Source organism: Ictalurus punctatus, chromosome 6 (assembly GCF_001660625.3).
Source record: "Ictalurus punctatus breed USDA103 chromosome 6, Coco_2.0, whole genome shotgun sequence".
Lineage (NCBI taxonomy): Eukaryota > Metazoa > Chordata > Actinopteri > Siluriformes > Ictaluridae > Ictalurus > Ictalurus punctatus.
In genome coordinates, this window is record NC_030421.2 from 16,652,786 (window position 1) to 16,665,831 (window position 13,046).

The following is a 13,046-nucleotide window of genomic DNA, read 5'->3' on the forward strand; positions in this document are numbered from 1 at the left end:
CCATGCTGCTTAGAAACCAGCTCCGTCTCATCTACCATCTATGGCAAAGGCACTGCAAGGTCTCTGCTTCCTTCAGACCAGACGGCACAAAGAGAAAAAAAGGAGCTTCATATCCATCCATGTGGGAGGTGTTTAGTGACTAATGCATCTGCCTTTTCTCCTCTCTGCTGGTAATAAATATTTTAAACTGATTGAAAATTAAATTCCCATCAAGTCTCCTAGTTTTAACCTTAAGGTGTAAAATATCAATTCTGGCCTCTGAACAGTGCTTAGTTAATGTCAGGGGAAATATACAGTAGCAATGTAGGATAATGGATGAGGTTGTGGAAGATGACATCCTACACATCCTAAAAAAGGCTCTAAAACTGAAGCAAACCTCTCATTTATTGCTTAATATGGGTTTATTTTGTTTTTTTGTAGATGTATCAGTGCTTTCATACATGCTATGATAAGACTGGTACTATAAAACTGGCATATTGGTATTGTGATATGATCAGCTTGTTCTATTTTTTTCATTCTTTGCACAAGAGACAAGAGATTTTGAATATGCATTCATCAGAGGCGTGGGTTGGTGCATTTCAGATCAGGAATGTACTGCTGGTGGCCTCAGATGTACCCACCAGTGTAGTCTCAATATGTGCATTGTAAGACAATAGAAAAGCCTGATCCCATATTTCTGGCACTGACTATGAGAAAATTCTTTTTCCTGACCAGTGAGTTGTACTACAGAGAACAGATAAGATGTTCCCAAATGTGATCTAACACTATTAAAATGTATTTACACTATATTGGACAATGACCTCATCCAAGTGGTGACGGTTCCTTCTCTATGCAAGCTGGGTTCCCCCATGTTTCCTCCTATTCTCCCAGTTCACTTAGCTTTCCTCGCTACTGTTCCACTTGGCCTGACTTTAGAGGTTCCAGTCCAGAGTCTTTTGTTATGTACTAAGACAATGGTTAGAGCCATGGAATTTAATCAGGATTGACTAAGATAGGAAACTTGTGTTTCCTGCTTATAGGATGACAGACTTTCTAGAGCAGAACACAAGGCAATGCATGGATATATTACTGAGAGGTTTGCACAAGTCATTTTCCATCAATACAATTGTACCATCAGATCTGATGTCTGAACTGGAGACGTTTGCACACTCACACCCTTATGTATGTCATAATAAGCTTTGATAGTTGTGGCACACATTATATAATTTGTAATCATTCAAATTGCATTTTGTTTTTATTTAGAACTGCCCTGAATAAGCTATTTCATATAATATATGTATACATATAGTTCACAAGACACAATGATAACTGAATTTACACAATTGATCCAGTTCAAAAGTTTACACACTCTTTATTCTTAATACTGTGTGTTGTTACCTGAATGATCAACAACTTTATTATGTTTTTGTGTTTTGTGATAGTTGTTCATGAGGCCCTTGTTTGTCCTGAGCAGTTAAACTGAGCACTGTTCTTCAGAAAAATCCTCCAGGTCCTGTACGTTCTTTGTTTTTCAAACTGAGGAAAACTGAGGGACTCGTACATAACTATTGCAAAAGATGCAAATCAAAAAATCATCAAAAATTTCCTCATGCGATGTAGATGGGTGTGTTGTTATCCTGGAAGATACCAGGCCCATCAGGATAGAAATATATCATCATAGGATAATGCTGATCAGTCGGAAGAAGATTGTATAGATTTACAAGTAGCCTTCCCATTAATGGGATACATTGGAGCCAAACCATGCCAGCAAAAATGCTCCAGACAGGGAAAGAAAGATGCATCTCTAGAGCATTGGAGATATGGAAAGATACACACGAGAAAGAGAAAAAAATAACAAATCACGGCTATTTGGTAGAAAGGGGTTTGTCGTAACTTTTTGGTAAGCAAAAACAACAACAACTCATTCTTTTCAGATAAAAGCAGGACACTATAATCCACCATTCCCTAGCATCTCAACAAGCTATAAAGAAAGGGTTTACAATCTTTAAAAAAAAATGTATAAACTGAATTTAATTTGTTTATAACTTTCCTCTTGTTTTGATGATTAAATATATGGGTATCGTGGAGTTCTGTCCACACATCACTACTCTGTATCAGATTTCTGGGAAACCCAAATCAGACCGGTGATTGCCTCATAATCAGTCTGTTTAGAGTTTCCTGAAATTTCAACACATTAGGACAATTATTACCATTCTGGGAGATATCACTGAACAGCACTTTCACACGTTTGATTCATGAGTTCCAACAAACAGATGTGCTGGCTGCATGAGCTGGTTTCATCTAAATGCTGCCTTTTACACTGAGTCTATACAAACAAATCTTGGTTGGATGATGTCGCTTAGTTCCTTATTGAGGAATCATGCATCAGTTAATGCTGTCAGTTGAAATGTCAATTTAAGATAATGATTTATGGCTCAGACACCCTGTCCAGAGTGTCCCAAGTCCCCTGGGATAGGCTCCAGGCTCCCCGAGACCCTGTGTAGGATAAGTGGTACAGAAAATGGATGGATGGATCTTAAAATAATGTGGCATTTTAGATATGACAGCATTTTAAACAATATGTAAATATTCATGAACCATTCAGTTATGCACAAATGGATAATATTTTTTGTTGATTATTGCCGTTTGGTCATATCATACATAGATTGCTTGAGTTGGGATGTGATTTATCTAATATTGTTAGATAATATTTAATAATGTTACTTGGAAGATACAGTGTAGGTCATAAGGAACTCTGTACTGTACTGGTTCTGTACTCTAGTGTATTGGACCGAAAAAGATACCCTGACTCAGATGTTTAACTAGAGAATGCAATATTTGATACATAGGTCATGTTTGTTCATATGTGGTGAATTGTGTAGGGGAAGAAGAAAACACACTTATGGACATAGTCAAACATGAAGCATTTGAGATAATGTTTGAGTTTAGATGGATGAATCCTCCAGTCACACAGCCTTAGCTTAGCTGGAATTCATAAAAAAAAAAATCTTAATAGAGTTGAATAGCCAAGTAATTATTCCTCTTATTTTATAACCAAAATGACCGGAGTTTCCTGTATAATAAGCAATTTCCCTTAGGTGTTAGATTTGAGCAGATAGCTGGTATAAATCTTTTCCCACTTCATTGCTCTGACATCAGTATGACGTCTTACACTGGTATGCAGTGCTGGTTCTGGGCTTCACAGTGCTCTTTCCACACTTATCATCGTTTAGCCTTTAAATGTTCAGAGAAAAAGAACTTATTTTCTTCCTGGAAGTACTCTATCCTGACTGCCTGGCATGTGTCCCATGTATACGCTTCCCCTTCATCAGTTGCAGCTTTTTCTCTTTTTTGTTTTCCTATTGAAAGCCCACAAGATCAAAAAAAAAAAAGAAAGAAAGAAAAGAAAATCTTTAAACTTTTACATTTACAACACAGATTAAAAGACTGCACATGAAACCCCACACCTGAGACACACCAAACTGTTGATGTGGACAAAAATTAAATAAATAAATAAATAAACAAAAATTAAATAAATAAATAAATAAATAAACGCGAAAAAGACAGTTTATATATATGTGGCTTCATGTTATTGCTCAAACTCACGTCAATCCCAAAGAATTGTGTCCTTATAAGCACACAATGCACATGTAGTTAAACTCTCACAGTTTTTCCCACATCTATAGAAGCCCTATAGGGACCATATTGAGATAATTATCCACTAATCAGTCTTGTATGTTCCATGTCATATTTTCTGTTCACATCATGTTTGGGTTCGAGGGAATGCAAGACTGGCATAAGAAGGAAAATAAGATCCACGTTTCAGTGCATATGTGATCCAGATCTGAGATTAGCATGTTGGAGTGTGAGATTGGATGATGGCCATTATAACAGTACTGAAGTGATAAAAGGATGTGTGGACATGTGTGGAAATAAGACTCTTCATGTATGTCAGCATTTTTAGGGATTGCAAAGCAACTTAGTTACCTTAGTCATGCAGTGAACATGATAAATCCCACCAGGATGTGTGAAAGGTGAAAAATAGTGGTGAGAGAATTGACATTGGTGTATTATATAACTATGTTATGAAGGGTATTGATTATCTGTATTAGAATATTAAAATGTACCTGTCATTATACTAAGGTCGACTACAAACAGTCATTTAACTCCATGCCAGGACAGCATCTGATGGTCAGATTGGACTGACTCAGAGGCAGTGATGAGATAATGTTGAGATAGCAGCAGTTCTCATGGTCCTGCACAGCACCCACACACTGATCCAATTACCCAAAACACAAAAGGAGGAGGTGGGGTTGCGAGGGCAGGGGTGGTCTGAATCTTAGTTTTGTACTTTGGCTGCAAATGTTTGGCCAAGTGTCTCACATGCAAGCAAAAAAATGACGGGCCTCAGAGGGAAAGGAAGATGTAGGGATGAAGTAAAAGATGAGTGCATCGTCATTCCCAGGATATAGTGCCAAGCACAACTGGAGAGGATTGGGGGTGTGCAGGATGCATGAAGAAATGAACATTTGGACTAGATGGCTGTGCAACACAGACTGTAGAACTTGTTTATTAGGGTGTAAACACCAGCACAATGTCATTTTCAAGTCAAGTCAATTGGGTGTTATTGTCATTCCGCCATATAACTATATACACTTGAATGAAATGTTGTTTCTTCAGGACCATGGTGCAACACATAATACAGTGGGACATTACAAGGGATGTCATGAAGCAAAAAAAATTAAAAATACAATAACCACACAGGACACAAACTAGACAGCACAACAGAACAGCACTGGATGAAAGAAACCGGTGCGAACAATTCTCTGTCAATTGTAGACTCTAGATTGTCATGTGAAGGAAAATGAGATAAGCTGTCCCAATAGCAGGAGGATGAAAAACATGTATTATTGGTAAGAAGTCTCATAGCACCATTGTCTCTGAGGGAACGATACAGTCCATGAGATTTATCACATTCTTATTCTTACATTTTAATTTCCTAATTTAATATTCAACTCCATTAGACTACTGAAAGGTAGTGTTTTAACTGATTCCATATCATATGTGTGTGTGTGTGTGTGTGTGTGTGTGTGTGTGTGTGTGTGTGTGTGTATGTATATATATATATATATATATATATATATATATATATATATATATATATATATATATATATATAAAATGCACACTTGCTGCCACCTAGTGGTATACTTTAACAATTTAACCTCTCAATTCCCCCCAGGGGTGTTCAAGCTCATCATGTGGGAAGTGTGACTGCAGCGGTGTGAAAGGGTCAAAGGTATGTGCACTTCAGTTTTTCAACTCTCACAGTCCAGTTCATTGTTTTGCTTCTTTATGATCTCTGATAAAGTGTATTATTTTTGTTTTCATTAATTAGTGAGTCTTGCTGAACTTACAGTATGAAGGTTAAGGATGTATATTGATGATCTGAACACACAAGTGTATGAATTTAAAGTTGTGCATACAGTACTGTATCTGATATATCTACCATGTGTTGATTTACTGTTTTCTGATTTATTGTTCTCAATTACATTTTTTTTGTTTTCTCCAGCATACACTACAAGTCACAGTCATAAATCATTACCATATGGTAAATTATGTGGTAATGATATATATAGATTATAATAAATAAATAAATAAATAAATAAATACAGATTAATACTTTAATGCTATTAATATACATGAATACTATATATATATATATATATATATATATATATATATATATATATATATATATGTGTGTGTGTGTGTGTGTGTGTGTATATATATATATATATATATGTATATATATATCTCACATTTCAAGTACTCCATATTTCAATTAAAATGTAATTCCTATAAACAGTGGTGTTTTATGCATACAGTGCAATATGCCTCTTTACATATGCAGCCAGTACACTATTTTAAGAAGCATTGGAGCTTTATTTTATTATTTGCAATTTTTTGACATGTCACTTTTTACACATCACTTGGAGCTACTACATTTATGAAATGTATTAAAAACCTTATTATTATATTGTACAATATTTTCATACTTTTTCATTGCCTGCCTAATGAATACATTTATGTGGTTAATAATTAACAGCATATTTGTATAATAAACAGCATGTTGTCCTGTATGCATCCAGTGCACAAGTGAAAAAATTATCCACTAAGAAAAGAAAGAACCAAACTGTAATGTATCGTCTATTTGGCATGATGTAGTAAGAAAGTTCCATTGTAATGGAAAGCTCTGTTGCGCCATCTAGTGGTGTCTTCCACACAAACATATTTAAGTGACACCGTTTTACAAATCCGATAAAACAAATAAAAGAAAAGAGATCTTGAATAATGTAGTAAACAATGAACATAACTTATGAAATGTTGCATCTGTCCTATTTTAGTACACCATTATATGAATTACATTTAGGCATATATGTATGGTGACTTAGTGGTTAGCAGGGTTGGGGGTTCGATTTCCGCCACGGCCCTGTGTGTGTGGAGTTTGCATGTTCTCCCCGTGCTGCGGGGATTTCCTCCGGGTACTCTGGTTTCCTCCCCCAGTCCAAAGATATGCATGGTAGGCTGATTGGCATGAGCAAAGTGTCTGTAGTGTATGAATGGGTGTGTGAACGTGTATGTGATTGTGTGCCCTGCTATGGATTGGCACCCTGTCCAGGGTGTACCCTGCCTTGTGCCCCATGCTCCCTGGGATAGGCTCCAGGTTCCCCGCGACCCTGAAGGATAGCGGTATAGAAGATGGATGGATGGATGATATGCACTCTAGTTTGTCACAAACTGATTATCTTTTTAACTTCTTGGTACAGGGTGAGAGAGGTTTTCCTGGTTTACAAGGCAATATGGGATTTCCTGGTGTGCAAGGTCATGAGGGCCCCCAAGGGCCAATGGGACCAAAGGTATGTAATAACCAAAGCCCAGATAATACACACAAACAATTTATGCAGGCTAATTCATGACAACATACAACAGTGCATGATATTTATTCTAATTAGTAGTACCTGGTATAATAGCTCATGTGTAATCCTGATTCCTATTAACTCACTGTACCATTATTATTCACTAAAAAAATCAGAGACTTTTGACTTGAGAATGTTTTTCATTAATTAGCTAGACTTACCAGAAACAGTTACTGAAATATGACTAATGTACTCTTACAGGGAGATATTGGTGAGCCAGGGGCTCATGGAATGAAAGGAACACGTGTAAGTAATATTTCTTTATTTATACAATTGCTACTGAAATTAACTGGCACTTAAACTAAGCTCTCAAAATCAACAGCCATATATATATATATATATATATATATATATATATATATATATATATATATATATATATACACACACATATACATATATATATAAATATATATATATACACACACACACACATACATATATATATTCACATGTGTGTGTGTGTGTGTGTGTACTGTATATATACTTTACATATAAGCATATATACCTTTATGTTTTGACTAAAGATTTTCAACACATAATTAAGCAAGAATTAGTGCTCATGCAGTATATTTCACAAACTACATTAGCACATAATGTAGCTTTATTACAAAATATGTAACCAGACATACACTGGGGAAAATCTACATATATTGATATATCGTTAAATATATTGCATAGTATTTTGCAATATATCACAATATATGTTTATCCTGTAAGAGATCCTAAGATTAGATCCTGAAATGAGCCATGTGAGAAATCTGAAAGGTTTTGTGGTTAACTGTTCTTTCATCTCTCTCTCTCTCTCTCTCTCTCTCTATTTATATATATATATATATATATATATATATATATATATATATATATATATATATATATATATATATTTAATTTTGAGTATCATATATTTATTTACTTATTCTAACAAAGATAAATACCGCAAAGCTTGTAATGACAAATATCGATATCTTTGCTCTAGGGCCTTCCTGGTTTACCTGGTATCCCGGGAATTCCTGGGCATCCGGTGAGTTCAGCAGTTCTGCTTTGCTCATGAACTGACTATTTCTCTCAAACACCTTTGTGTTCAAGTGAACTAACTAATATTCAACTTAGCAATGAATGTAACATTCTCCCAGGCCACCTCTTTTTTAAAAAAAAATCTGTTTTAATGCATTCTGTATTCATCTGAATGATTAGAGGCTGCCAGGCCTCGCACCGCACCGCATTATAAATGTATTTTTAAAATAATTTATTACTGCATTTTGCGGTTTGTTAACCACGTATGGTTTGCTTGTATCTAGCTGCATAAAAACTTCTAATCTGGTTACAGTTGTCTTTATCTACAACCCCACAGCTTTTTCACCTTTAACAATTGCCTCTTTAGGTGTTTTCTACTTTATTTAGATTAGCCATCATAATTCAGCAGCATTGGCATCAAAATAGCAATTAATTATTGTTATTGCCCTCTATGAATGACTAAAATGCACTAATATGACTTATAGTATAGGTACATTAGTACATACAGTAATGGGAAAAAGAAAATACACCCTCCTTAATTCTCTATTTTTAGTTATCAGGGGCTAAATAACACTTGTGTGGTCCTCATCAACTTTTATAAACAAACAAATAACAAGTGACAGGAGAAAAACACAACAGATTTCAATATGTTGTCATTGCTCACAAAAAAGTAGCCCAATAAACCTGGTGAGAAGTAATAAGTACACCCTTCCTACTATTAAGAGAGTAATTAACAGCTAGATGTTACTAATGAAATGCACAAGATTATAAAAGTCTTTTTTTTAAATACATATATAGAAGTAGAACTTTTGGCAGTTTGGTGTTCTGGAGCACTCAGATGTGTGTCTACATCATGCCAAGAAGAAAGGACATCAGCCATGAGCTCCGAGAAGCAATTGTTGCTGCTTGTCAGTCTGGGAAGGGTTATAAGGCCATCTAAAAACAATTTGAAATTCTACAGTGAGAATGATTGTTTACAAATGGAGAGCCTTTAAGACAGTTGCCAATATTCCCAGGAGGGGGCATCTCAGCAAATGTAGGGCAAATGGTCAGACCATTTAATGCTCAGAGATATAAAGAAAAACCCAAGAGCTACATCATGTGACCTCATGCGCCACAGCAGTTCTGTAACAATATCCTTTGGGCTGAGGAGACCATCATGCATAGCACCATATTTGGCAAAATCCAAACAGCATATCTCCACAAACACCTCATAGCAACTGTTAGGCATGGTGGTGGAGGGTTGATGATTTGGGCTTGTTTTGCAGCCACAGGACCTGGACCACAGGACCATTCATTGAGACAATGAAGAGCTCTACTTTATCCCAGAATATTCTTGAGATAAATGTGAGGTCATCTGTCTAGCAGCTTAAACTGAGCCAAAATTAGGTCATGCAACAGCACAACTATGCAAAACACATCAGCAAATCCACATCTGAATGGGTAAAGAAGAGAAAATCACGGTGTTGGAATGGCCAAGTCAAATCCAGACCTCAACCTCATTCAGATTCTGTGACAGGATATTAAGAGAGTTGTGCTTAAACAAGTGCCCTCAAACATCAAAGAGTAGGCTTATGTGAGAGAATGACAAGAAAACATTTACTTCACCTTATTGTTGCTAAAAGTAGTTTTATACCTACAGTCATGTGAAAAAATAAGCACACCCCATGGAAACTGTTGCCTTTTTTTTTTTACTTATTTGCACAAGCAAACATTTGATCCGCTTTGAAACAGTGCCTAGTAATAATGTTGGTACACTATCAAATGACATTTTGTAGTCATTTTCACAATTTAAATGAACAAAAAAAACCCAGATCAGTCACATGGAAAAAGTAAGTACACCCCTACATTTATCACACCTTCAAATCCATAAAATTTGAATCAGTTGTTCTCTTTGTTATTGAGGTGTGTGGTCTCATCATGCCAAGATCTAAAGAGTTCTATAAGTCCTTCAGAAAAAAGGATGTGAATGCCTATGAGTCTGGCGAGGGATTTCCAAATTATTTAAATACATCATTCCACTGTAAGGAAAATCATCTACAAGTGGTGCAGATTTCAAACGACTGCCAATTTGTCCAGCACTGGATTTTATACATGTTTGTTTATTTATTTTCTCATATATTATGTTTATTTCTTTTATACCTGGAAAATAATGATCACTAAAATAGACTAATGTGTATGTAACTTGATTGTGGGTCATATTTCCACTTCAGGGTATCCCAGGTCAAGATGGCCCACAGGGACCACCGGGTATCCCAGGCTGCAACGGAACAAAGGCAAACATTTAAATTTTGTCTCTTTGTTATTAAATGAGAATATATATTTATATACAGTATATCTATATATATTTACAATATTTGCATCTAGAATCACTATATAGAATATCAGATGCTATGTAGAATATCTCTTGCGAATCTGTGTATTTTATCATTTCACATGTAAGCTTAGCGCTGACGTGTTTTTCGACTGCAGGGGGATCGAGGTAGAGATGGAATCCCAGGCATACCAGGATTGCTGGGTCCACCAGTAAGGAAAAGACAACTAATTTCACACAAGTAGCAGCCTTTTAGACTGTTCAGCTATGCACTAGCCTCGTGGTTTTCTGAATTCATTTAATTTAGCACCACTGCATCCGATTATTTAATTGATTATATCTTCCTATAACTTCAGGGTTTTCCAGGTGACCCAGGAATGAAGGTAGGAGAAAAAGGCTCAATATTGAATTAATTCAATGCATTTTTCATTGTATGATAGTTTATTTTTGATTTTAACCTTTCACTCATTAATTCACAGAAGTCTAGCATGCACAGGCCATTAACCTTATGCTCCTCTCTCTCAGGGTGACCCAGGTGGTGTTATTGGTGGGTTTATTCCTCAGAAAGGAGATAGAGGCTTTGAAGGGTCACCAGGATTGCCAGTAAGTTATTGCAGTTTATATTTTCTTATGTTTTTCCCCCCTAATCAATATATATCTGCTTGAGTGGTCAAGAAAACCACAGGATAGAATTGAAATTTCTCGCCCTTTTTCTAAGGGGGCACAAGGAAATCCTGGACCACAAGGACCAGTTGGCCCACCAGGACGAGATGGGCTTCGAGTGAGTGACTGCATCTAACCAGACACTGTAAATGCTTCAAAAGACAGAAAGAAATATGCAAACATTATGTTACATGAATTTGTAGCCAAAGGAAGCAGAATAATACTTGCATTAGCTGATTAAAATTCATATCCATTCTAAACCTCTTAAAATGACATCTCCTTTTTCTGACCCTTCCTTTCAGGGATTTCCTGGTGATCCCGGCCCTCCTGGCCCTCCTGTAGGTTTTAAAGTTAATACTCATTTATTAATAAATAACGTGTTGATAAATTTTAAGCTCATGTTTTACTGTTTGAATTCCATTGCAGGGTGATAAGCTTAGTTTTGTTGGTCCGAAGGGTGACAAGGTGAGAACCCAGGGCTGCACGTAAACACACACACACACACACACACACACACACACACACACACACACACACACACACATATACACACCTGCTCTTCATGACAACCAAGTAAACAGATTCTTATACTGTCTAGGGCTAAACCTTCTGCTGGTTGCTTTTACATGTTTATTTTCATGGATGTGCACAAATTTTAATTAATAAAAAAATTGTCAAGACAATAAGGCAGACACAGACATACCTAGAAAGAAAACTGATTTAGTAATGGTAATGTAACTTACAGCAGCCTTGATGTAGTCTTGGTAAGCACCAACACACATACTGATCAGCCTCTAACTTTATATCCCAGCACAATAATACCTCAAGGTGTATTTAAATCTCATAACCATCAGGAACTAAATTAAAAGTCACTCAGTGTGCAAAATCGTTCAATAAAAATGTCAGAAAATGCATACAAGATACAGCAGCATAAGTAGGAAAAGTAACTTCAAAGAAAAGAAAAGAATTTTCAGAAATACCTGTACAATTGGAATAATAGAAACAATAGAAAGTAATAGAAACAATAAAATAGATCTGGGTGTATGTACATATGCTACAGTTCTATTTTTATATGTATATGTGCAATATCCTTGGAATTTATATACATGTGCAATATCTGTGGTATGACAGTTAACTGTTGGGCGTGTGTGTTTGTGAGACTCAGTCAGTAGAGTAGGAGGTACTGGGTATTGTGGCATTGTAGAGTCTGATGGCTGATGGCATGAAAGAGACCCCCCAGCCGTTTTGAGGCACATGGCTGGATGAATCTGTGGCTGAACGTGCTCCTGAGCCTCCTCAGCTCAGCGTAGAGAGCATGAGAAGGATTGTCCATGATAGCTTTCAGCTTCCCTCTCATCCTTTTCTCAGTTACTTCCTCCACACTGTCCAGTTCCATCCCCAGCACAGAGCTGGCCTTCCTCACCAATTTACTCAGTTTCTTGGCACCACAAGTCCCAATGCCACCTCCCCAGCACACCACAGCAAAGAAGATAACACTGGCCAACACAGACTGGTAAAACATCCATAGAAGCTTAGTGCACACATAACAGGACCTGAGCCGACTCAGAAAGAACATCCTGTTTTTGTCCTTTCCTATAGAGGGCCTCAGTGTTGTCTGACCAGTCCAGTTTGTTGTTAAATTGCAGCCCTAGGAACATTTAGGTGTCCACTATCTCCACTCCCTCCCCCTTTATGGCGACGGGGTGGGGGGCCGGATGTCCACCACCGGCTCCTTGGTCTCCATAAGGATTCTGTACTCCTCTTCCTTATCAACTGTGATGCGGTGCTCCTATGTTGCTAGTCACCATGTCTGACAAGCAGCCTTGCAGCCTGCCATACAGTTGCAATCAAAATTATTCAATCCCCATTGCAAATCACATTTACTGTCAAAATTCACAGACTTTCTGCTGTTTGCAACAAACAAATCAAACAAAAGCAATTTTTCATTGCTCACGAATGGGCTAATATTCCTCAGGAAGCTGGTATCTGGCTATGCATCTTGTTTGCAGCAGGTCATAACAGCAAAAGGGTGCTCTACTAAGTACGAAAGACACTTTCCATGAAGGGGTTGAATAATTTTGAGACTGGAGAAG

General features: G+C 36.8%; 1 protein-coding gene across 1 annotated transcript in view; it reads left to right on the forward strand.

The window, feature by feature from the left end:
• The window catches only part of col4a1 (collagen, type IV, alpha 1), a 51,357-nt gene that overhangs the window by 11,986 nt on the left and 26,325 nt on the right, over positions 1-13,046 (forward strand). The window contains exons 2-12 of the mRNA XM_053680901.1: positions 5,222-5,278; positions 6,810-6,899; positions 7,161-7,205; positions 7,939-7,983; positions 10,190-10,252; positions 10,449-10,502; positions 10,647-10,673; positions 10,816-10,893; positions 11,009-11,071; positions 11,256-11,291; positions 11,380-11,418. Coding sequence (XP_053536876.1) covers positions 5,222-5,278; positions 6,810-6,899; positions 7,161-7,205; positions 7,939-7,983; positions 10,190-10,252; positions 10,449-10,502; positions 10,647-10,673; positions 10,816-10,893; positions 11,009-11,071; positions 11,256-11,291; positions 11,380-11,418 — 597 coding nt within the window. The remainder of the gene's footprint in view (positions 1-5,221; positions 5,279-6,809; positions 6,900-7,160; positions 7,206-7,938; positions 7,984-10,189; positions 10,253-10,448; positions 10,503-10,646; positions 10,674-10,815; positions 10,894-11,008; positions 11,072-11,255; positions 11,292-11,379; positions 11,419-13,046) is intronic.